General features: G+C 48.9%; 1 protein-coding gene across 6 annotated transcripts in view; it reads right to left on the reverse strand.

The window, feature by feature from the left end:
* Nucleotides 1–25,756, reverse strand: part of elmo1 (engulfment and cell motility 1 (ced-12 homolog, C. elegans)) — a 65,868-nt gene that overhangs the window by 24,048 nt on the left and 16,064 nt on the right. For 3 of the 6 annotated variants that reach the window (XM_023811918.2, XM_023811917.2, XM_023811916.2), the window contains exons 2-16: nt 22,948–23,073; nt 22,728–22,768; nt 22,411–22,483; nt 21,968–22,018; nt 21,315–21,484; nt 19,069–19,104; nt 16,734–16,833; nt 16,030–16,181; nt 15,755–15,833; nt 14,939–14,977; nt 14,647–14,697; nt 14,161–14,283; nt 13,735–13,863; nt 10,831–10,935; nt 9,520–9,628 (exon numbers count right to left, since the gene is read on the reverse strand). In XM_023811918.2, coding sequence (XP_023667686.1) covers nt 9,520–9,628; nt 10,831–10,935; nt 13,735–13,863; nt 14,161–14,283; nt 14,647–14,697; nt 14,939–14,977; nt 15,755–15,833; nt 16,030–16,181; nt 16,734–16,833; nt 19,069–19,104; nt 21,315–21,484; nt 21,968–22,018; nt 22,411–22,483; nt 22,728–22,768; nt 22,948–23,025 — 1,336 coding nt within the window. In that variant the 5' untranslated portion in view covers nt 23,026–23,073. The remainder of the gene's footprint in view (nt 1–9,519; nt 9,629–10,830; nt 10,936–13,734; nt 13,864–14,160; nt 14,284–14,646; nt 14,698–14,938; nt 14,978–15,754; nt 15,834–16,029; nt 16,182–16,733; nt 16,834–19,068; nt 19,105–21,314; nt 21,485–21,967; nt 22,019–22,410; nt 22,484–22,727; nt 22,769–22,947; nt 23,074–25,756) is intronic. The other 3 variants (XM_023811919.2, XM_023811920.2, XM_023811921.2) reach the window with 3 other exon arrangements.

A 25,756-nucleotide genomic window follows, 5' to 3' on the forward strand; every position in this document is an offset into this window, starting at 1 on the left:
GGTTTAGCAGGCTCGGTACTCCAGCTCCCATCAGCCCCCTCGCTAGGCTGTAATTAATGAACCTGGCCAGGTTTAGCAGGCTCGGGACTCCAGCTCCCACCATCCCCCTCGCTAGGCTGTACTTAATGAACCTGGCCAGGTTTAGCAGGCTGGGGACTCCAGCTCCCATCAGCCCCCTCGCTAGGCTGTAATTAATGAACCTGGCCAGGTTTAGCAGGCTGGGGACTCCAGCTCCCATCATCCCCCTCGCTAGGCTGTACGTAATGAACCTGGCCAGGTTTAGCAGGCTGGGGACTCCAGCTCCCATCAGCCCCCTCGCTAGGCTGTACTTAATGAACCTGGCCAGGTTTAGCAGGCTCAGGACTCCAGCTCCCATCAGCCCCCTCGCTAGGCTGTACTTAATGAACCTGGCCAGGTTTAGCAGGCTCGGGACTCCAGTTCCCATCAGCCCCCTCGCTAGGCTGTACTTAATGAACCTGGCCAGGTTTAGCAGGCTCGGGACTCCAGCTCCCATCAGCCCCCTCGCTAGGCTGTACTTAATGAACCTGGCCAGGTTTAGCAGGCTCGGGACTCCAGCTCCCATCAGCCCCCTCGCTAGGCTGTACTTATTGAACCTGGCCAGGTTTAGCAGGCTCGGGACTCCAGCTCCCATCATCCCCCTCGCTAGGCTGTACGTAATGAACCTGGCCAGGTTTAGCAGGCTCGGGACTCCAGCTCCCATCATCCCCCTCGCTAGGCTGTACGTAATGAACCTGGCCAGGTTTAGCAGGCTCGGGACTCCAGCTCCCATCATCCCCCTCGCTAGGCTGTACGTAATGAACCTGGCCAGGTTTAGCAGGCTCGGGACTCCAGCTCCCATCATCCCCCTCGCTAGGCTGTACGTAATGAACCTGGCCAGGTTTAGCAGGCTCGGGACTCCAGCTCCCATCATCCCCCTCGCTAGGCTGTACTTAATGAACCTGGCCAGGTTTAGCAGGCTCGGGACTCCAGCTCCCATCAGCCCCCTCGCTAGGCTGTACTTAATGAACCTGGCCAGGTTTAGCAGGCTCGGGACTCCAGCTCCCATCAGCCCCCTCGCTAGGCTGTAATTAATGAACCTGGCCAGGTTTAGCAGATTGGAGCTGTCAGCACACACACCGAATCCGGCCCCAGACCGCTTCTCATCTAAGAAGCAGTCAGAGAGCCGTGTCACATTTCGATGGCCGGGCGCCATTGGTCAGGCGCCACTCAATCAAGCGCCATCTTTGCGGATCTTTTGCCATCTGTCAGAGAGTTAAGGGTAGGGGGTTGGGCCCCCTTTGACTGTCCTTTGACATGGGAGACCGGGAGGCTCACGTAGCCTCCCATATGCTGAATAATTACAACAGATAGTCAGAAGACATGTAAATGAGCTATTCTCCAGAATTTACCATTAGCACTGCATGGGTTTTAAGGCTCTAAACATAATTCAACCTTCTCTATAATCAATGTCCTTATAAACAGTCCAACTACGCTTATTCCCAAGCAGTCAATTTAACTCTTTTTTTACGGCGAGCTGTTTGTTATATTGCACCACAGAAAGTACAATCACAATATTCCATTTACATAACTTCATTTTACATACATTAGAAAATTTATTTATAATTGAATTCAGTTCCATGCAATATGGGATATCGATATAAATGTGAAATCCCAGGCCAGTATTCATTTATTTTTTTTAATGACAGAGTTAAATAAAGGCTTCGCAAATATTTTTAATCAAACAATATTAAGTTATGCGCCCGATTAAATATATTGCTTTGTAAATAAAACACAAGCCCATCTTGCTTATAATGCAGAGACAATGAAACGCATAAACTTGTCACGGTTCGTCCGGCTCATAAACCACGTTTGCAAGAAGGTTTCACTCGCTCGTGGTAGATGAAACCTTCCCTCTCCACCCCGGGCCCAAACAGCATCACGTCTGCGCATGCTGGCCTGCCGTGTTCACACACTGATGAAGCCAACCTCAGCCAAGGCCATCCAAGTGCATTCAGTTGGGCCGGGAGGGGGCAAGTCCCAAGAAGTGCTCCTGACAGCTGTCAGAGTCCGGCAGAGCCAAGGCCCCAGGGGGAGGGCAGACGAACAAGACAGTGCACAGGAGTCACCTTGAAGCCAAACGGCATGACGAATGTGTGGTGAAAGGTGTCAGCCTAATTATAATTAATTCCGCCACCATTCCTCCAGCGGAGACTGTCCGGGACACGCAGTGCATCGTGGGAGACTGCCACCGGGGAATTCTGCCCCCATCTGGAGATCGTCAGGGCTGTGGTGACGTCGGGCGACCGTGTCACGTGACCGAGGCAGGCGGGGCTTGCTCCCGTGCTGCACAGGCCATGTGACCACCTGCTACTGCTCTGGGGTCAGATGCTGCAGTCTTGAGAACGTCCTACACAATGGCTGCTCAGTATAAGCAGCAGAGGAGACCTTTACGGTGCGCTAAGGGAACTGTGCAGGTGAAGGGGGGGGGGGGGGATTAGTGAAGCAGCTATACCTCTGTAAACAAGTTGACTGTTTACTGCTTGATTTAACAAGCTGAAGTAGGAAGAAAGATACTGATAATCTTAAAATGGGGGAGGGGGGAACCTGCGGATATTTAAGTATTAAACTGCTGAAAAATATCACACAGTAAGCCAGGTCAACCCTCAATGGCCGATGTGTCTGTGATGCACAGCGGTCTTACAGCCCACACTGAAGCTAAACCCACACCTCGGGCGAAAACGCTTGAAATCAGAAGGCACCTCCTTCTTGGAACATTTCTACATCTACGACGTGTCATTTGTTCCATATTCCTTTCCCTTTGGGTTAAAAAAGACCTGTCTGGACTGCACCAAGCACGGCTGTTAAATCCCACTAGTCGGCGGGAGACATGGCAAATTCTCCCAGCTGGAACATAATGCTTAATTTTACCCTTATATAAGCAGGAATGGAAGACGACTGTGCATTCAATCATTACCCAGGCGGGGGGCTGTTCCAAACAGGCCCGCTGCAACACAAGAGACAATAAATAACCGTGGACAGGATGCACTGGCGGGAGCCAATTCCAAAGCCAGCTCCATTTCTGCCCATGACTAACACCTAACACATCTTTTATATATGAAATCATCATGCAATGTGCATATCGCTCTGGGCTCATCTACCAGCCCATAAAAGCCAACAGCCGCCATCTTGCAAAGAGTGTATCTCTCAGTTTTTCAGCGTGGACACTTGTGACGCCTGAAGACGTCGATCTTGAGCAGGGCGGACATCTGGCTGACGGCAACGTGTAGCAGTCCAGCGAGCTCGGGGCGTCCCGTAAATGCTGTTGTGGTGGAACGGGAGCAGGATGGGGATAAACAAATGTGATTGGAGGAAATCATGGTGACAGATGGAAAGATCAGCCAGTCGCGACTCTCGCTCGTATCCCGCCCTACAGCGCAGCACTCCTCGCCCCTCTGTGCTCCATCACCGCCTCTCTCCAGCCAGGAATCAGGCCAACACATCTTCAAGAAACACCACATGCTGGTTTTTAATAAATCAGCCGGGCGTCTGTCAGTTTGCCTCATGTAGAGGCTGAACTATGACTCAACAGGCGGGGGGATGGGGGCACATCTCTGCCCACTGCAATTCCAAACAATTTCATAAACGTCCACGTCTAGCGGAGCGGCAAGGTGCATCAGGCTGATGGAAACGTCTCCCGCGGAGGCCTAGTGAGCGTGCAGAGCCTCCCAATCCTTAAGAACGAACATACTTTTCGAAGCTGACATGAGACCATGTGACCGGTGCACAAATAACACCCCAAGTGGTGACTAGTTGCTCGTAGGAGTCAAAACCGTGACTCAGCACGGTGATGTCGAGGGCGCCCCGCTCCGGAATCCTGTGGCTCGACCGGGTAATGCCTTCCTGGAGCGTACCAACAATGCCAAGGGGGGTTTGGCCTACCTTTTTTCAGTTTAACAGGACTGGTAACCACTGATATTTGGTACGATTTCAGCTTTCATTTGCAAGCAAAAAAAGTAATATTCCCAATTTAGGAAGCTGCCAACTTCAGCTGAAAATCAATACGAGCTACACGGTTGGAAATGCGTCACTGGGCCATCACATTACCAAATGCATTTTTTTTTAACTGCACCTTTATGTCAGTCATGTTACTCACATGACCCATTTCGGATCAGCTGGGCCACGTAGAATGAAACACTCGCTGATTAACACGAAAGAGTGTCTGGCCCCCTGACTTCCCGTCTGGCTTGGCTACCTGCCCTGACCGGCCAGGTACCCCGCTAATGCCCGCCTCTTCATTAACGTTAATTCATTCCTATGTGGTAACGCTGAATAACTCCAAATGCAGGCTGCACGTGAGTTCTGGCAAAAATTGTGCCCCAGTGTCATATTAAAAAAAAAAAACAACACACACACAGCTTTCATAATCTAACCAAAGGTCACGTTCCTAGCAAGCGCGTTTGATGTGGGTGTCAGAAAAGAATCACATTAAAATAAAAATCGGGCGCCTCTCACCTTCAGTGATATAATTATCTGTGCTATAATTATCAGGCATATGGGAATTTATCACTTTGAAGGCAGTGCTAGCTTCTGTGTATGTTAATGTTACGTAAACACTGCTGGAGAGGAATGAGGTGGGTTCACACAGAACACAGACACATCCCAAATGTGGCCATTTTTGTTTGGTTTCTCGCTGTGCAGGGTTTTTATAAAAATGTATAAAATATATTATTGGGGTGTCTTAGGTTATTGCCTGGCCACTATATTATGTAAATTAGTATACAAATTACTCAGTTACATTTGAATTATAAGACATAATTATAGGAGAAGAGAGTTAAAAAGATACAAACTAAATTTTAGCATGCATCAGCAAACATCCATGAAAAGCTTACTTAAGTGAAGTTTTTCCTAATAAATTTGCAATTTTAAAACTTCTCATCTTACACATCTGGATATTTTGTGGAAGCAAAGCATCCTGCGGCAGGCCTGCTTCTCTGACCTGAGCCAGCAGCTTTCCATAAATTGTTACGCCGCCTATGGTCCCCTCCCTGTAACTGCACCACACCTACAGTGTTAAGGAGCAAGACTGCCTCACATATCACAGGCTGGGAGTGCATCACACTGAAAGCGCCTCACAGGACCACCGCGGTCGGTGTAATGGACAGCACCGCGTCACGGCGATGCTCGATGCCGGAGGGCTTGGTAGGTCCAGTTACGGGGCCATGCAAACCGGCCGACTCGAAGCAGCAAGGTTGTTAAGCCGCTTTCAGAACGAAAAGCGCCAAACTGCAGCCGGCGGCTTTCATCTCCAGTCAAAATGGCCAGGTTTTGGGTTTCAGGGCCTTTTGCGACCTTTACAGGGATAGAGCCAGGCTCTGGATTACAGCACGATCCATAAGACTTGCAGGCCACCAGCTGCTTTCATCATGGTGCTGAATCAGGGTACGAGCAAAGACGATATGCACAAATGTAGGGTGTGGGGGGGAGCATAGAGACTGGAATGTGTTGGCTGTGGAGAGACCCAGTGCTTGTGTTAATGCTGCCTTGCCCCTAACCATAGTGTAGGAGACATCATAAAGCGTTTGCTATTCTGAGCGCCTCTGGGCCCACACTGGAGGCTCTGGTGTGATCGCTGAAGTTTTCCACCCCCTTTCTCGCACTAAAAGAGGTGTCTCATCCAGCAGACGACAAGCTTCCTCTGTCTGTTTTTCCCCCTGTGTCACTATCGCCATGCCAAACACACCGCGTGCTTCATGAAAGAACGGCACATATTCTGAGCAACACTCGCTCAACCCGCTGTTTTCAAGCAGCGAGTCCCAGTAAACAATAAGCTTGGGAACATTCCGATAACATAAGCAGAACAGCACTGGCCCAGTGTAAACCTGTCAGGTTTTCCAGAGAACGTGCTCAGGAATTGGGTGGGAAAACGGACAGTGGAGTAGCTCTTCTTGTTGGTTTAAAATCCCCTGTAGATGCGCTTTTCACCACCAGGACCAGAACATTCCATGAACCGTTCGCTGAAAACAAGAGCCGTCTCCAATACTTGGTCTCTGGGAGAATATTCTATATTTACGTTTCTGGAATGTTCTCTGAGGTCCTGGGAACATTTTCAATTAGTCATGTCACAAGACGGGAGAATCGGACCCACCGCATTGTTAAACTGTTGTAAGTTGGGGCGTGATGTGAAGTACGGTGAGCCTGTTTACACCAGCCTTTCACCCTGGAGATGAGGTCACAGCTGAACCGGATGCGGCAGCAGAATGGAAGCCGCGGAGTTCACACCAGGCTGCGGAGCTGCTCCGCGCTGGGCTGAGCTGGGTCCGTCAGTGTGGAGCCTGGGATGCCATTAGCACCAGCCTTAAATGGACGTTTCAGGAGGTACCTCAGATGGCTGCATCTCGTACGGCTCTAATGGGCTTCGAGGCTGGGGGGGTGGAGTGGCGTGGGTAGTGCTCACACCCACAAAAACATCTCTGCGAAGACAGCCCTGCCAAACAGACTACTCCGAGGCCTGCTCTTAAAGGCCAGCATTACTTTTTAATGAAGAAATGTACCGCGTCTCTGTTTGGGTCCATTTAACTCACTTTCAGCCCGGAGCGATAGCGTGCATTAGCCATTCCCTGGCGGTGCGTGCCTGCCGCTAACCCCCCCCCCCGCCAAGCCTTTTCGGGGCCCACTTTGTGGTTATAAAGCACCGCCGACCTCCCTGCCTCGCTCATTTTCCGTTTCCATAACTGATTTGTAAGTAAAGCCGTAATTTTCCATCACGCTATCTATTTGCCCACATGGCCGCACTGCTGAGCATAATTAAGCGCCGCCCGAAACACCCGCCAAGACTCATTAATACTTTATCAGCCTCTTACTCTCTACAGCCGTCTGCCGAGAAACGCTCCCTCGCCCATCCCATAGTTAAATGAGAGTCGGCAGCCATCGCTCACAGGCGGCCTGTCGCTAACGGCGACGCCCCACTCCTCCTCTCCGCTGGGGAGTGTTTCGGAGAAACGTAAGCGAAAATGGCACCTGCGCCACAAACACCAGCCTGAACACCAAAACAAACCCGCGAGAGGTGCTGCACACCTCCTTTCAGTCTCCATGTTTCTGACCACACTGACACTCGGAAGCTGACTAGCGCCCCCCTCCTCTCCAGGAGATCATTACATCGAAGGATGATCAAACCAAGCAGGCAGCCTCATTAATCACCACGCCGCGTTAGCCCCGCCTGCGGCTCGTCCACACGTCACTCTCAGCCGGCACAGTTTCTGCACAGCAGCGCATATTGATCAGAAAATCCAGTCCAAATGGCACAGGGGCAATCGCGCCCTTCCAGCTGGCTGACCAGAGCCAGCATGCAGGTGCGTTAACGTGTCTCAGCACCGCGGCCCTTCCCTGGACATGGGAAGCATCGGGCTCATTACCCCACATTTGCGGCGAACCCCCGCCAGGGAGCCATAATGACACAGGGGAGGGGCACGGGTCAGTCGCAGCTTGCGGCTCCATTCCCTCCAGCCTCCCTGCAGCCCCTCTGTTCAGCCACTCCGGACTGGAGCCACCGATATGACACTTAACACCCATTAGAGCGCAGCGTGGAAGCACACCGGTCCAGTAACATCGCTGCCCCCTTGACTGGACCTGCACTTTAACACGGTCCTGCAGAAAGTTCCGCTGACCGCCAGAGCACACCGTCAAACCGCAAGAACAGGATTTGCTGGTTTGCCCGTCACCAAATAAGCGCCCCCTACAGGCTGGAGGACTCTACACCAAGAATGTACTGTATGAGGACTGAACAGACCAAGGACAAAGTTTTTACAGAGTGCATACACTGCTGTGGGGCGTTTAGCACACATTAACAAGATGTGCAGGCCGCTTGATCTGGAAGCCATTTCACATTATTTATGCATGCAAATCCGGCTTCATAATGTAAGCTGAACCGTGGAGGCCATGTTACACCAAATGCAAATACTACAGCGCTATAAACTGCTGAGTCCTTCCTTCTCAGAGGTTCCGCACCTAATCTGAATGCAGCACTCAGATTTATTAACCGTACAGCTAATTAAAAATAATTCTGATGAAACTGCACAAAGCTATTCCAACACGCACCGGTTTGGGGGACTGAGATTAAACGTCAACCGGCGAACAGACGCCACGTTGGTTACAGCCGTTACACATCCACCCCGCGTCACATCAGGGATGTGTGTTTGTGTGGAGTTAAATCATAAGTTATTATGACAGCGTGATAGTTTAAATTTCCCAGCCAGCTATTTAGCATGAATGTGAATAACCACAACAGACAAGCAGACATGCACATGCAGGTGAACAAGAAAAAGCTTTTCTTTTTTTTTTTTTCTTTTTTAATTAATGTGGACAGTCTCCATGAGCTGAACAATGTGCACCTTGATCATCACCAGGCAGTGATATTAACTTTTCCCGTCTCTGGGGTGCAAACGCAAGCCTTTATCTAACTCGGGGTCACTCTAATTCAGAGCGTCGGCTCAATGAGTCAGGATGAAGTCCATTTCCTCAGCCTAGGCAGGGACGGAGACTGAACTGCCAATCACCAGAGTTAATGTCTTTTTACTCTGTGAAAGGGACAATCTGTCCCCCGTGCTGTCACAAACGATACCAGTGTCAGTAAGGGAGGGGCAGGTGGGGCTGCGAGACGGTTATATTACCAAATCCCAGGTACGGAGTACCCCAGCCGATGAGCCGGACATAGGCAGAAAGGGGAAACTCTCGCCTCATTATTTATTGACCGACTCCGGCGCACTTACGGAGTATAACGGCCCGTCTATCCGGCCACCGAGGACAGCCATCTTAGCTGGGAGCCACTATTTTCAGCTCCCAGCTCTGGGGGTCACCTCCATTTATAAATGGCGGATGACACGGATTGGCCTCTTCCTCCAAAACACTGGTGTTCCAGATAAGGCGCTGTGGGGGGGAGGGAGAGGGAGGGGGAGGACATCTATCCATTTTGCCACCTCCATGGTGTCTCAGACAGGTAGGTCTGTGGGGGATGTAGCAGCCACAACAAAGGCCTAAGGCTGAACAGTGAGAGGAGGTGGCATGAGAGACAGCCAAGGACCTGGGGCATGGGAAACAGGGACCCTCTGGCACAGTGGGGGGGATCCGCGATTATGGTGCATGTAAGGAGGAGGAAGACATTTTCCATTTGAAGGACATTGGACTGAAGGATTATCAAAATTTTGAGCCTTCCTTGGCTGTTTTCGCAGCACACATGAATTGTCTTGAATATTTGAGGGCCTACATCTCCAGGGTAAGGCCCCCATCAATCCACTTCTTAGTCTTTTGGACAGGTACACTGGCTGTAGGGGGCCCTGCAGTTGGACCTTCAGAACACTTACTGTGACCAGCTCCATTTAAAAAAAATCATCTGTATCAAATGCAAATTTATGTCCCTTTAGGTTGTACATGCATACAGGCAAAGACATGAACCAGCATGATGACATGTGTGTCCCCCGTCAGCCCCCACAGCGAGGTCCCTCCTGACCTCAGCAAGACACTTACGCAGCTCTCCGACCTTGAGGATCTCGCACAGCATTTTGGTGAGCTCGATGCTGCTCCGGCCAAACGGGCACTCATGCTTGTCCTCCCGGCTGCTGTTCTCTAGGACGATCTGCCGAGGAGATAGAGGGCAGCAGGGTCAGCCAGGCGTTCCTCGCCCGTGCGGCATAAACGCTACAGTACGTAGCGCTACGGAAACGCCCGCACACGAAGGGACAGGAGACCCTGCGGTCTGATGGAGAACTTTATGCAGCTTTCGGGTCACATGAACACAGGTATGGTCACAGACAGCCTTTGAAACATCAAAGATCCCCAAGGATTTCAGAACCGCACCCTGTATGCTATCTGGGATCACATCTCCAGATAGCTGGAGACTCGCCTGCCTGGACACGCTCTGCGGACAATGCCACCATCATGAACAAGTGTGTGTGTGTGTATGTGCGTATGTGTGTGTGTGTGCGTGTGTGTTTGACTCTGTGACCAGCCGTCTAATTGAAAGCCCAGAAGAGACTGGGGTGACCAGATTAAACAGATGAGAGGACAATAATGACTTAATGCAGTGCTCAGTACAGACCGGAGGATAATGACAACCACGGTGATGGAAAAGCGGGGCCATTATTCTACGCTACTGCTGCCATTCCTCTAGCTGGTCCCGGTCAGTAGACTGTGTACGACTGTAAAGTGACCAGCGCTTCCAAGTGGAAATCCATCAGTTTGATTAAAGTCAGTCATGATGTCCGAGAAACCCCCATAAAGCGTAATGTCATATGCGCAACCTACACGGTACATTGGCATCATTTGGTTATTTGTGCCTTGCCAGCCGTCCCACAGGCCGGAGACGAGACGACCCTCCTGGGTTTATAAAGGTTCTCGGTATCAACAAACACCAGCTAGACACAGGACATTAAAATCTGCCACGTCGCTTATGACTTTTGTTGAGGACGATGACAAACCGATCTCGTTAACATGGATGCGAGACATCAAGGAGAGAGGCTGTTGTATTTGACAGATATACAAATTGAATTTTTTTGAGTAATTACAAAGACAACTGCAAATGGCCAACTGTGAATGGGGTTGGCAGTTTGAAGCAAAGTTGGATTCGGTAGGACGGACGTCGCAGTCATGGTCATGGTCACGGTCACGGTCACAGTCCCCCCGTCACTGACGCTTAGCAGAAGATGCCTGGTCAGGTTAGTGAAACTCATTCATCCCATGCGGAAGATGCCAGCAATCGAGAGATGGATTAATGGGCACGGGGGATGGACATGGGCAGCTCAGTGGCACGAGGAACGTGGGGGGGGGGGTGGGGCTCACCCGGACATAGGCGTCCTGATGGTGTTTGGCGAAGTACAGCATGTTGTCCAGAGCCAGCATTCCTGGGGGGATCTGTGTGAAGTCGATGGCCGGGTTCACATGATTCTGGGGGGGGGGGGAATGAAGACAGACGCAAGTTATAAAACACACACATATGGCAGTGACATCGCTGCATCAGTCACACTCGCGCTAGCGGAACCTGAAAAGTGTGGTTTATTTCCGCAAACATGAATGGCCAGGACTCGGTGGGGGGGGGGTTCTATGCTGGAAGGACCACCTGGCCTGTGACCCCCGGGGCACTTCGCCGGCTGAGACGAGGCCATAAGAGCGTGCCAGGCATCCGACGCCATCTGGCCAACAATCACAGGGTCTGAAGACGGCCCACTGATTAAATTCACGATTTCCAGTGCCCTCAGAGAACCATTACGCACTCCACAGGGTAGAAACATGCACCCCCCATAACACACAACAGCAGTATGGGGCTGGCCAGTGGTTTGTGGGTACAGTGGTATCATTGGCAGCGTCTCCTTGACGACCATCCACCACTGGATTTGTTTGTCTGCTGTCAGCCTGCTTGCGAACTGTGGTCCTGCCCTCTTTTTCCTCGTTAGGCTCAAGAGCCAGGCGAACGCAGCAATGAGTGCACACGACTTCATCCATCGCGCAACCCGCTGCACCCTCCGCATTAATTAGGAGCCCACCCATGTTAGGCTGCAGGGCTCCATAATCAGGAGGCAGTCTCATTATACGACCCAGGCTCTGCAGATATCGATACAGAGAATCACTAATGTTAAGTCACATGGTCTCGTGACACATCTGCCATATTAGCTGCTGATATATGATGCCCTCTAGGTACATCTTTAACCAAATGCGGCTTTCTTAAGACATACTGCACAGCTGGGTATTAACAGAAGTGATGTATATTAACGGTTTGGCTAATTAGTTATTAGAAGTCTTCCAGCTGGGGTTGTGTTAATGGAGACTCGGGGAAAGGAAACACAGTTTGACCAAACCACCTCCCAGAAAGCCTTAAGTCTGTGACCCAAAAGGAGACCGCTGATAAAAGTTCAGGATTTCTCCACTTTGGTTTAATTAAGTGACGAACTGAGTACTGGATTTACAAGGAACAGGCTCTTAGGAAAGCAGGCCTTTAACGCTTCGCTGCAGCTCCACGGTTTCTAGCGAGCCAGCAGGTCACCTTCAAAACGACAGGTGAGACTGAAACCTAGCAGGACTTAAATGCTGCTAACAAGGTGAATATATGTCGAACTTTGAAATAATCACTGAATAAAATTCAGCAAAGCGTGGGCCTCCACTTTCACCACTAACTCTGACATTTGTAATTGCATTTATCAAGCCTTAGAATCAATAGGGGTTTGAGTTTGGTACCATCCAATGAGATGCCGTTATTCGGGTCATGTGGTCGCCAGATGTCAAGGTCACTTCTTGTAAAGAAGGAAGGGTCCTTGCAGGCTTCAGGATATGCAGGCATCAATTACAGGCCATTTCTTAATTAACCTTTTGCTTTGACTGAGCTATTGACTGAGCTATATTATGTTAAACTAATTATGCTAAAAGCAGCATACTGAGGAGTCACTATAAATATTTCCAGTCGAGTTTAATCAAATTTTATGGAGGTAAACCCACAGACCATGAGTAAAAAATGCTTATCAAAATGATCAGTGCTTAGGTCTCTTTGGTTGTTCAGAAGCCATGAAAAATTAAACAGACGATGCATTCAACTAAATTAAGAATTAAGTAAGTTATTTAGCTTTCATAACACAGTGACATAAATTAATATAAAACCAGTTACTGCTTTCTAACAGCAGATAAAATTCAGTTGACTTTTATTTTATAAAACTTTAAAGGTTATCTGCCCTGAGAGCTCAGTAGGGGTGGGGGGTGGGTGGGCGCATCACGGTGGCAGTGGCAGCCAGAGGGGACAGGCGCGTGACCTTCAGAGGCTGCACGGGTCACAACGTGCCACGACACCCCCCTCGAAAGCCAAGTCAGAAACGGAGCCGTCAGAGAAGTACAGGAAGCGAGGACAGAAAGATGCAAAAACAAAACAAAAGATGTGTGCGATTTTTCTGAAACCCATTTTTAATGAGCTCATGAAGAACAAGAAACGTGATCAACACTTCATCCTACACCATCCTACAACACTCAAGAATAGTCACTCTCTCATTCCAACATTTCATTAGATATGATAACACAAAACACAATGAAATGTCTCCTTAAAGACTCCCCATGTGTGCATCAGAGCGATACTGTGTCACTAAGCTTTACTGCGGTCCCGACTCGAGTCTGCCGCATGCGTACCCTTGTGCTCATAATGATAAACTTAACTGCATTTGTACAAGAGGAAGAAAAATGGCTCCAGAGTGTTCTTTTACACCGTGAGCGAGCAATCAAGCGATGCACCAATAAACTACGACTGATAAACGAGGGGGTCACGGACCGCTGAAGCCCGAGAGGCTGAGGCTGCGTGCTCTGCATGAGGAAGGTGGCAGGCAGGCTGAGATGAATCCAAACGGTACTTTTTAGCCTGACCCCAAAGGCTCTCTCATTTACGGGCTCCTGGACCCCTTAATACCTGTGCCTGGACAAGCGATACGAATCCTGTTCCGAACATCGGAACGATCTGGTTGTATTCAGACTGGTACTCTGCTGCCCTCTAGCGCCCTCTAAAGGGAAGCGGTAAAATTCTCTTTCACCTGGGTCACTGTGATCTGTGTTTACACGTCTGCCTGGTACCAGCGGTTAAAATCCCAAGATTTCCCATACCAAACGTCCCATTCATGTACGCCTTCGTGTTCAGCCACACTGAAAAAAGGAGCACCTAAATCACTCTGAAGACGAAGTCAATCCAAGAGCCACCAGGGAGGGTCGACGGCCACTTACAATGAAGCCGAGCTTTTTGTAGTCCCTGGTGTACATGGACTTCCGCTTCTCGATGCTGCCACTGTTGTTCGGCTCACACTCCACATCAAAGGCGATCCGGCGCAGCTCAAATATAATGTCCCTCTGGGCCTAGATGGGGAAAGGCGGAAACGGAGTCACTCAGCCAGTGCCCACGGCCTTTGAGCAGATCTGCAAGGGCTTTTACGTACGGAGGATGAGCTCTGACAACCACTGAGAAGACGTAGACAGGGAAAGTAACGCAAAAACACTGAATTTAAGCTTAGCTAAATGTTTCCTGCAGGGGTTTGGCACCTTGGATGGATATAGAATGGATACATTGGGTTGATCCATTAAGGAGCTACTTGTTAAAGAACTCACTAATGGGGAGCGGGTCAGTCAACACAGAACCTCCAGAAGATGCCTCACCTGGTCTTGAGGGTCCATCTTAGTCATCATTCTGTCCTCCAGAAGGTTGAAGGTGAGCACCTGGTGGACATAGAGCTGGTGGGCCATCTCCTCGTTGATCGGCTTGGTGCTCCGAATAACGTTCTGCGTGGGTAGGAAGGGATCACCTCAGTGGGTGAGGAGGCACAGGGAGGGGGGTAACACTCAGATTTTGTCATCACTACGCTCCAACTGAGTAAGACACCAAGCGAGGCAAGGAGGTGTATTCTGAAAGCTTGATGTCGGTTGGAATTTTCATGATCAAGAAACGTCAATGTTGTGAGGAAGAATCACATGATGTTTAGGACCAAGCTCTTCAACCTCATTTGGGGGGGGGGGGGGGGTAAGCCTGGCAGGTTCCCAGCTGACTATGACAGCCTCTGGATTATCATCCAGCCATCCAGCTGAGTCACACAACAGACAGCCCAGGTCGTGAAAGGCAGCGTCTCGGTTCCCAGGGACACTCACGGTGAGAATGATGTTGCGTAACTGTTTCTGGGCCAAGATGTGGGCCATTTCCTGGGGAAAAGAGAACATCGGTCAGAGAGAACCTGAGCTTTTCATTAGACTGAAACGAAAACACACACAGGCAGGAACACGGAGGAGGCGGGAGAGGGTCCTGCAAATGCAACAGCATCACTCTACGCATCTTAACAAAGGACGGAAAAATGCACAGAGACAAACTGAAACACAGACAGAGCGAAATGGACGTGCAGTGAAGCCAGGACACCTAGGGTTTAACCATGACCAGAGCACTTACTGTCAGGGGACAATCGAGGATGTTGACATTGTCATCAAGCTACCATTTTAGTGCAGCATAGAGAGGAAGAGAGAGGAGGCAGAGACTTGTTAGTTGAGCAGCTGCGGAGTCATGCCAGGGGGCTTAAAATAATGAATGGAGAAGCACAGCGACAGCTGAAGCTGGTACCAGTTGGCGGACCAAGGGTTCCTCCACGACGGCCTTAGCATATGAGCCACTGGATCCAGCTCTATGCCCTTCTGATCCTGCCTCCGTTTCATAATCCCGCTCATAAATCCAAGCCACCAAACATTTACCATGACAGCAGACTCATCAAGGACTCACACGTGTCTCTAGAGAGTTCATAAGTACGCGGCTGATTTCCCCCCCCCCCCCCCACGTGGCAGTTTGGGCTGTGGGAATCAGTGGATGTTACCACCACCCCCACCCCACACATTTCGCCTAGGGTTTGACTGGGATCTGATGGGTGATTTAATGATTCAGAACTGTCTGAATTGCCACAAGCGCACTGGCATGATGTCACTACAAATATGAGTGGTGTTAGACTGCGTCACATGACCGAGAAGCTTCACGGCCAGTGGACGAGGCCGGCGGGGAACAAGGCTGCAGTTGAGGTACAAACTAAGAGGAGAAACCGACACGCAAAAACACAACACAGAGACTGAGGCTCCCACGCAATTCCATTACACAAGGTGATAGGAGAGTGATACAGGTCTAAAGATAGCACCATCTTCAGCAATTTAGAAAAAAATTACCCATCTTCAGTACGACACACACACACAGTAAAACAATGATGTGGGTGTTGGGCATCCTTACCTGTCGTTTCTCCTCTGGGGCCTTGAGAAACAAGGCATTAATTACAGCAATGGTGTACGTCTGAATGTCCTGCTCAGTTCTGCCACAAAGGGACAACAGCAGCATTAGACAGATCTGCAGAATGACATTGATGAGGCCCCCAACCCACGAGGACACTGATATCCAAGCACCCTAATAGAGTTGCATTCTTCCACAGGCCTGAGTATAAGGTACTGACACAAAAACAGAATTAAATTTAATGAAAGATCAGGCAAGCGGCAAAAACATAGCCTCACCCTTGAAGGTGTGGTATGAGCTGCCCGATAGTGATCTCTTGCGCCACCTTCTGGTAAAGATCTTGACTGTTCAACACCATGGACTCCAAAATGGCCAGAGACCGCTGGAGCACAGCTGTGTCCATGGCAGACTTATTCACATAACTTGCAATCTGCAACCAAAATGCATTATAAAAATGTAAAATTACAGAACTATTTATTTTGGGTTTTTTTTTTGCACCCTTGAGGAAGGGAACACTTAAGATATCAGTCTTCCTTTCTGGCATATTGAAATGAACTGTTATCTTCAGTGAATGATGTCCTTCCTTAAAAAGCTTGATGCATTCATATTCCTACTCCCTTTACAGTCTTTGCACTTCAAGGCACGATCGACTCTTTTAGTAATGTTCAACCTCAAATCTACAAGCTCCTCCACAGCCTTTAAATCTTAGACTTCAAAAGACTCAACTGATGTGTTTTTTTGTCTTTTTTTTTTAAGCATCGCTAAATTTTACAAGCAGCTTTTCCACAAAGCTTAACAGGAATTTTCCCACGGAGAAAATCAGAAGTTCAGCTGCGAATAATGGAAACATCTGGTCTATGGATGACAGCGAATGGGTGGCTGGCAAACAGGGTCAGGTGACCTGGGCTATCAATAAACTGGATGTCTCGCATGGAAAATCAGCATCCACTGTTGCCCTGAGTGACGGTGCCTCCAAACGCACCTTTTTGATAAAGGGCACCGAGAAAGTGTCCCAGGAGACAATGCCGTGGTCCATCAGCTCGACGAACGCCGTCAAGGTGAATGACAGCAAGTCCCCGAAGCTGGAACAGATGAGATACACAACAACCAATCGCATCACCTCTGTTAACACACAGGGAAGCCAAGCAAAAGCACTGGTGGGGGGTGGGGGGGCGGGACATAGCGGAGTGCAGGCAGAGCTGCAGCCAGATGCGCTGGACCAGACGCACGAACATGAGGGAAGCTCCACAGCGCGGTGGGTACTGACGGTGCTCTGACACCTGGTCACCAGAAGGGGGCACCAGAGGGAGCCAGAGCAAGCGTTGAAGCTGTACAGCATTCCCATGCATGGTTATCTGGTCATTAGTAAACTGGTCAACGGGTCACACGTAATCAAGAGAGGTTAGCCGGTAAGATGAACAGGAAATTTAAAGAGCAACAGACATATTACACACTGAAAGTGATGTTACAAGCCTTCACATATTACATACTGCCTTTATAGAGACACCAACACTGCAACATTTCGACATTGTATTAATTTTTAACAAAAAATACAAATCATTGCCTATGAAAATCCTGTCATTGATCAAATATGACCATTTACTTCCTTTAAATTCACTGCTTTCAGGTGCTTTGTTAATTTTTTGATAATATTTCAACATGTACTAGTTTATTATAGCTGTAAATCACATGTACAGAATTTGGAAACAAATATACCATGATTAAGCTCAGTTTATGATTCATTGTCATACTCTACATCCACTTCGCATTGTATCTTCATTATTAACAACACTGCCCTCTCCTGGCTGTGAATACAAAAGGCAGTCAAAGCTACCAGCTAAAATGCATTTAAAAAATAAAATTACTGCGTTCCCTCTTGCATGCCTGAAGCAGGTTTTCAGGCATGCAAGAAATCAGTTTTTGCTCTTTTAAACACGGAATTAGGGTTAATACAGGTCAGCGGTTCACAGAGAGATCACCTCCAGTTCACAACAGAAGCCTTTTCAATCTACATTATAAAGCTACTTTGTTAAAACAAGGATTTCTTTCGTAAAGCAGTGAACCCTAAGTGGCAATCAATATTTATACTGACACAAACTATATCTGCGTAAATAAAAGGACCTAACAACGCTAAACAATGCTGCTTCTCTTACCCTCTGGGGGGGGGGGGGTACTGGGGTAATTGATCACAGATTAATACAGATGACTGTCAGGTGAGACAGAACAGTGGACAGTTCTAGTTAACAGGCTGAAAACACAGGTGTCCATTCATGATCCCGGAAGCTCATGGCTTTGCAAAAGCTCCTTCCAGCTGAGAGCCGATTTCTGAACTAACGTAGCCAATCAAAACGTAATCCTGAGCAAAGCCAAGAGCCCAGAACCAGGATTGGACACGGCCGGCGGAAAACATATGGAACACATGTAGATAACCAGTACATGAATATAAAGCATTTTGCAGATAAAACAAACACTGATTTAAAGAAAAAAAAACACAGCAAGTTAATTACAGAAAAAATAAGCATGTAAGCAATCCCCACTTAAATGCAGAAATCTTTGCAAGGATTCCATAATTACAACTCAAATGGGACCTATACAGTATACATCCTGTGCTGCTCCATCTTAAAAATCCATCAGCGTTTTTTTTTTTTTACATCCTTAGATATAAATAGAAGATGTGCTACATCTGTGCAGGTGAATCTCCACAGACAGATCCACATATATAAAGGATTAAGATGAATGCATAGGGGTGTGCGGTACAGCAGGTGTGGCAGAAGGTTCAAATCTACATCTGGACTAAACATCTGCACATGCCAGTCATTAGTCATGTGATCCGTGCATGAGAAACCTCACAGTAACTGGAACGCTATATGAAGTCCAGATCTACATCCACAGTAGAAACTACTCTACGTTTAAAGCACACACCACTACAGGTAAGGGTCTCACACCATTTTGCCCAGCATAGAAGTACATTTAGCCAGTTTTTGCTTACTGAATTGGCATGAGAGACTGATGCCAGTGCATCACAAGGGAAATACCACACCCATACAGCACCCTCCACCAAGAAAACGTGCCCTGCGTGGGCTCTGGTTCTGAAGTGTCTGTTTTGAAATCAGGGGGAGTTTTGGCCAACATCACATGCAGGACGAGCAGAAGAGAGGATCGGTCACATGGAACGAATGAAGATCTTCCTGGCTGACGCTCATCCGGGGAGGGGGGGGGAGGGTGGGGGATGAGAGGCCCAAGCCAAATCATGCAAAATTCGGTCAGTAGATTAAGAGGAGAAATAGGCAGTGGGGTTTTCCGGGTGGGGGGCTTACCAGGGCTTCATTATCTTCTGAAGTTTCTGATACCGTCTGCAAAGATTTAAAAACTTTGACGTCAGGGACACAGGAAAACAACATGGCCGAACATGACACAGAAGAGAGGAAATGGACATGTGACAAAATCGGATCCCGCCTGTCGGATTCCATAACATTTCTTAAAAAAAAATAAAAATAAAAAATAAAAAATAGGAAAAAAAAACACTCTTGGGGGGGGGGGGGTTGGATTTTTCTGGAAATCCTGCTAGGGCTGGGAGGCACATCACCTGTAACACTTTCTATACTTTGCAAAATACAATAAAGGTTCACCTAAAACTGCCAACACCAGCGGAAGATGTTGTTATGTCCAGGATACAAGCAAGCACACATTAGAAAAACAAAATAAAATACTTCCAGTTGAATTGTGACCCCACATTCAGGGATGTGATACAATATCACCCCACTGCATTTAGATACACGCTGACCAAATCTGAACATTGGGTCTTGTTACCATCTCATTTTCGAGTGTCCGGTCAGCAAGCTGTGTTAATGGGAACACCTGCCTACGGATACAAATATTTCACCCCCCCCCCCCCCCCACCTGATAGGTCTGATTAGATTATCAGGAAATTTTAAACCTTCTCACAGATATAACCTTCCAATCTTTATAACCCTAGCCTTTCATTTTCATAGCAGAGTGGAAAAAAATATTGCTAAACTTTTTTATTCCAAGTCTTGGCAGCACTCAGCGATTGAGTAACCAATGTCAAAACTGTCAGATTAAAATTAACCTGTCAATGAGTTCTAATTGTTAAGAAATGTAAACAAGGAGCAATGAGAATGGCTGCCTGGGGCACATGAATTATAGAAACTGGGACCCTGTGGTTTGCATTGTCCAAACATCCTTTCAAACTTCTTGGCCTGTGTAATGACAAATTCGCCACTAGATGGTGCTACACAATTGCAAAAATTGCACTTTAGCGCTATAGCTTTCGGAGGCGGTCTGAACACGGGCGCCTAGCGAACGCGAAACCGCTAATGCTAAGCAGAACAAAAGCCGTACTATACAGAAGTCGGCCCGGAACAGGGTTAGGGGACCCATCTTCAGAATCTGGAAACCATAAAGCGTAGAGCTCCTCCTAAATAATTCATCCAAAAGGCTTGGCAGACAGCTTACACTGAAGCGTGTGCTCCAGCTGCATCAGGATACAGCCTGATGGGATTTACCACAAGCACACGTGAGAGGCAAGCTTGCGATTTGACTTTATAGAGAAAGGGTTTGAAGAGTGACGCTGACGGGGAAAGTAGCCTGACGTGGCGGATCTGAGGCAGGGGAACGACCAGAGTCCGGAAAAGAAATAGATTAATGGTGAGATGGGGGCATTTAAGGGCGGCACCTTGGGATGTGTCTATGTGCATTAGCGCAGTCAGGATCCGTCCATGAACAGCCGAGGGCAAGGTGCTGTTACCCCCAGTGCACTCCTGACAGGCAAAAAGCTGCCCCCCCACCCCCACCCCTTAAAAGAATGTCTGAATCCTCTAGTCGACCCCTACAGGGAGGCTGCTGGTCTGAGAAATGGGACAAAAATCAAAGTATAAATAAATAAATCAACGAACTTCCCACGTGTAACCTGGCCCTTACAATCACTTAGGAATGAGTTTAACTTCTGAAACTGGCACAGCAGTGCGAACACAGATTCCTTGGGTCACAAGCGTTAGCTGCTGAACAGGCAGCAGGTGGCGCTGCGGTTAATGACCTTAAAGTTGCTGGCTTGTGTCACAGAAGGGCCCCCCCGCTGTGGAAACCAGCTCTATTAATCTCTGTAGGAGAGAGCGTCCTCTAAACTCCACGAGCGTGGCACTACCGCTAGGGGGGAGCCTGTGGGTGGCCTGCACTCGTCCGCCTCACCCTGGGGATTTTTCCACCTAACTCTGAGCGCACAGCATGGCCGGGGGGGCGGGGGCTGCTGACAGAACGGACCTGAAAGTGGAGGCTGTGTCAAGACCCAATGCTCCAAGGACTCTCGCCAATCAAAGGTTTGGGGAAAATTATTAACTAACTAATAAATACAAAGTGAATGTGCAAATACCTTTATAGATGCACATATAACTGAAGACTTTAATGTGACTGCATTGAGTAAAACGGGTAAATTTAGGTGACTTGCAGTTGCAGGAGTGTAAGGGCCGGCTGTACGGCTTCCCTCGAGAGACGGAGGGAGAGGCGGCGCGGTGACGACCAGGTGACAGGAGGGCGATGCACTTACTCGGTGCCGCTCTCCACCATCTGGGTGAGCAGGGAGATGCCGTCCAGGTTGATGAACTCCTGGGCGAAGGTGATGTCGCGCGACGCATTGGCCAGGTCTTTCAGGGCCTCCAGTTTGGCGTCCATGCTGGACGACTGGATGCGCTCGTGGAGCTGCTGTGACGTCTGAGCCTGGGGGGGGGGGGGGGTGGGCAGTGTCAGATACGCCACAGGTTCGAAAGGTAGGGCACCGAGTTAAGGGACCTGCTAAAGATTTTAGGGCTCCATGAAAGTCCCCAACCCAGACCAATCCAATTGTGTTCCAAATGTTTTGGGGCCTAAATTGTCCTAACCCCACCCCTTCACAGCACCCCTGACTGGAGTGGAGTAGAATTTTGCAGGGTTAGGCCCCAAAACATCTTCACCCCCAGGGAAGAGAAACAACACGTTAAACTGCAGGCGAGCTAATTAATAAGCTAGCAGATAATTAATAATTAACAATGCAGTAATAACCACCCACATACATGCTCATACATTATAATTACACTTAATAGGCATGATGAAACCCATGACCCCCCCCCCCCCGTACAAAAATGATCGCAAGTTATGCAACAAAATCCACATGAAAGAGCCAGAGTGCGTGAAGCTTAAGATGACAACCGGACTGCGACTCACAGGGGACGTAGTCAGCCTCAGAATCGAACCATTTTTGATCTCGTTGCGATTCTAAAAATCAAAAAAAAAAACTGGGTTACAGTACAGAAACTGGAGCAGGGCTCTTCAAATCTGGACCTCGATTCCAAATCCGGGCCATGTTTTCAGTCACTCCCAAGTAGTTAATAATGACTGATTCTGATTGGCCAGAGGCTACCCTTCACAGGTAAAGGAAGGGTAGAAAATCAGCAGGACTCAGACCTTGCGGACCATGATTTGAACAGCCCTCAACTAGACTTACTTTCAACTTCACACACCTAATACAAGACTGCAGTTTGTTTACCAGTGATACACACTTGCCCTGTCTGATCTGCACATACACATCTGGTGGTTCAATCTGATACATTAAAATGAATTAATGTCCTGATGTGAATACGGTCTGTACATTGACGCAAATAGCTCACCTTTTCAGTAATGTAGAAATTAGTGGAGTCTGCGTTCTGTAGAGCATAATTTTCATGGTTCCCCAAGGACCAGCTGAACAAAACAAAAGGAGGACATTCAGAAGGGCATTGTGACAGGAGTCAGGGAAACAGACATTTTATTGCTGATCCCACTAAAGTCATGTACTGCACAGATAACATAGACAGGTGACATATAGGAGGCAAACATACACGCACATGCACATTGAGTTCACCAGAGGACACGCCTCAGCAGATATCAGAACACCCAAAAGTAAAGGACTTTCTAGAATGACCTAGAAACACAACAAAAGACTTACCCTTCACAAACTTCTTTAATGATGGCCGAGAGGGGCTTTTTCTAAACACATAAAAACACGAGAAAAGCACATTCAAAGTGACCCATGGGAACGTGCATGCTTAACTCTGCAGTTATTCTCCAAGGAGGGGGGAGGGGACTGCGTTCTCACTCTCTGCGTTCAGTCGGATCGATTGTCGAAAATATCCGAGGCCACGCGGCTCAGGCGACCTCCATCTCACCTGGTCTATCTCCATGAGACGAGGGAAAGCCCCCGGCCACTCGATAGCCACCTTCACGATGTCGGCGGGGGGCGGCATGCTGGAAGGCACTGCTGTCCTTCACTGCTTCCCTGCTTTCATACAAACCTGCGTGGAGGTAAAACAGGAAGCATTTTACCCCAGACCACCAGTCACCACCAAAGATGCAGAACCCAAACCATTCACCCTTTAATTAAGCCAAACGTGTCGCAGCTCCCCCCTGAAGCGTTAGTGAGGTAGAGTCGAAGGCGACGGTCCAGTCTAATCCAAACACGTTTTGGAGGCACGGGTCGGGGCGTCCCCCTGACCACCGTCACGTTCAGGAAGATCTCTCACTTCCACCAGGAAGACTAAAAATGTTCCGGCCGCCATACTGAAATTACCAGACAAAACACCTCATTTACGTCATTAGGAATGCCTAGTTTTGAAAAGGCTGCCTGTGGAAATTGCAACCTTTTCATGGGGCGATGCCTGGTGAAAACAAACAAAAAAAATTTAACACAGCCAGCAAGATGGTAGTCATCAGCATGCAGTTGTGTGCAGACGTTCCAGCCTCAGTAGCTGGCATAAGGAACTGAAAGAATCACACTTCTCAGAATGCTGGCGTTCGGTCTACTATAAGTGAGAAACTGAACGCATTTAGTAAATAAAGGAAAGTGAAGAGGCCGAGCTTAGCAGGAACATATCAGCTCTGAGGGTAGTGCGGAGATGTTCGTCCCATCAGCGAGAGGGAGAACTGTGCTCAAAGACAGGTTACCCTCGAAACTGCAGTGACATCAGGTTTTGGGGGCAGACTCACCAAACATGGAACAGTTTAGCTTTAGGATGAAGGCGTGAGTGACTAGGCGCGAGGCCGCTGTCCACGCTGTGTTTTTCTGAAACAGCTCTCAGCACTGGAATATGTGAGAAGAGCGGGCTGGTCGTCTTAATGGTTACCATACTATACTGAGCGACCGTGGATTCAGGCATGTGGGCTCTGTGATAAGACCCCCCATGACCACGCACACACACAGAACCACTCTAGTGGGAAGATGAAGACTACCTTTAAATCATCAAAACCCAGGAATACAGTGAATGAGATCCTGGTTGACAGAGACTGCTGGTCTTCTCATTCCTTCTCCCAGCATGCACCTCTTCCACTCTGTATGCCAAGTAGAACACTCTTATATTTCTCTTCCCAGGCCCTCCCCTTCAAAGGCACCAGTGCAGTTAGCCACAGTCGGCGGCACAGTGAGGGGTTCCCCTTTTCGTCCTCGCCCAGATTTTCACGGTTGGTTCCGACATCTGGCTGGCTGTGCAACTCGCCGCCAGCTCACCCATGACACACCAGTCCCAGAGCCGTGTTCCATGCAGGACCGCTCAGTACGTGAATGCTGTGCGCACGTGATGGCAGCCTCCCAAGTAATTTGACTGACCTCCACAGATCAGAGGGGTTTCTCTGGTAGTGATGGGCCAATGAAGCTTCATGAACCCCACTAGATGATGCTCGGTTTGCTCTGGAGCATGCTTTGTGCCCTTTTTTCAACAGACAGCACCATCTAGTGGGGTCAGAAAAATACAGCAAATGGTTCATGAAGCGTCATTTTGTCCATCACTCGGGTCGAGTAAGAAGTTTGCCTTGGGAGATCCAGCGGCTTGTGTAGAACGTGAAGCTGGGCCAAAAGTAACAGTGAAAGGGCAACAAACCACGGGGATGCCACCAGGGCTGTCAGGCACAGCGAGCGACTTTCTGGGAGCAGGCAGGTCACCACGATCTGGGACATTAGTAGAAGGCCCACAGCCTTTCCCTGCATATTAAGCCTCCTTATACCTGTCCAATGACTAGTGAGCCCCCATCCTTGGTTCACATGTAGAAGGCCTGCCTTCAAGCAGTCATGCTGCAGGGCCAGGCTGGCTTAATTGGATAAGACTGTTGTGAATCACATGCAGCTCCAATGATATTTCAGTACAAATAATTCTGAGCAAATCATTGGGGGATAAACACAGATGGGTGGGTTCAGGGGCTGATATAACAGGGGCCACATCACCTGTGATGCCCACTTCCAACAGATGGAGCCATTCCTTGTCTCACAAGGAGGCGACTCTCCGCATTGTCAATGCTTCAGCATGCACATGGGCGTTACTCCCACAAAGCCTGACCAGCATGTGTCCCCTCGTGAAAACGTGAGTCGGATAGGACCGTGCGTCATGTGTGACTCACACTAAAAAGCCTCCGTCCCAGCCGGCTCCATCAGGCTGCCTCGTGTCTGGGGCGTGCATAAGTTTGGGCAGCTCTTTCCATAAACACACACTCCGAAGCCTCCCTAGGGAGATGTGTCTTATCCAGGAGCAGGTCGTCATGTCCTCAAGTGATTTTGACACTAGTATCATCAACATCATCATCATCATCATCATCATCATCATCATCAGCAGCAGCAGCATTCTGACCTCAAGATTAAAACCTATAAAACACTACAGAAAAAGATTTGTCTATTTCTTGTCCAGTCGAATGACTAGGGACATAACTGGTTCTGTCCAGATTGATGATTAGCAGGTGAGACTTGTTGAGATACATCCTTCGCACATTGTTAAAAGCCTAAATCACCAGCTGACACCACTCTCAAAGGCGCCTGACATCAGCATCGACCTTGCACGCCCTCAAGGTCACGGAGGGGCGTCTGGCAAGGCGCAGCTGCAGAATGGGAGACAGGAGCCCCCTCAGGGTGCGCCGAGGTCAATCCACCCTTCCCACCTCGTATCCAGCCTCGGCAGCCGAGTTATGTAATGTTCCTGGAACTCGGAAAATGGCTTC

Source organism: Paramormyrops kingsleyae, chromosome 23 (assembly GCF_048594095.1).
Source record: "Paramormyrops kingsleyae isolate MSU_618 chromosome 23, PKINGS_0.4, whole genome shotgun sequence".
In the NCBI taxonomy this organism is placed as follows: Eukaryota; Metazoa; Chordata; class Actinopteri; order Osteoglossiformes; family Mormyridae; genus Paramormyrops; species Paramormyrops kingsleyae.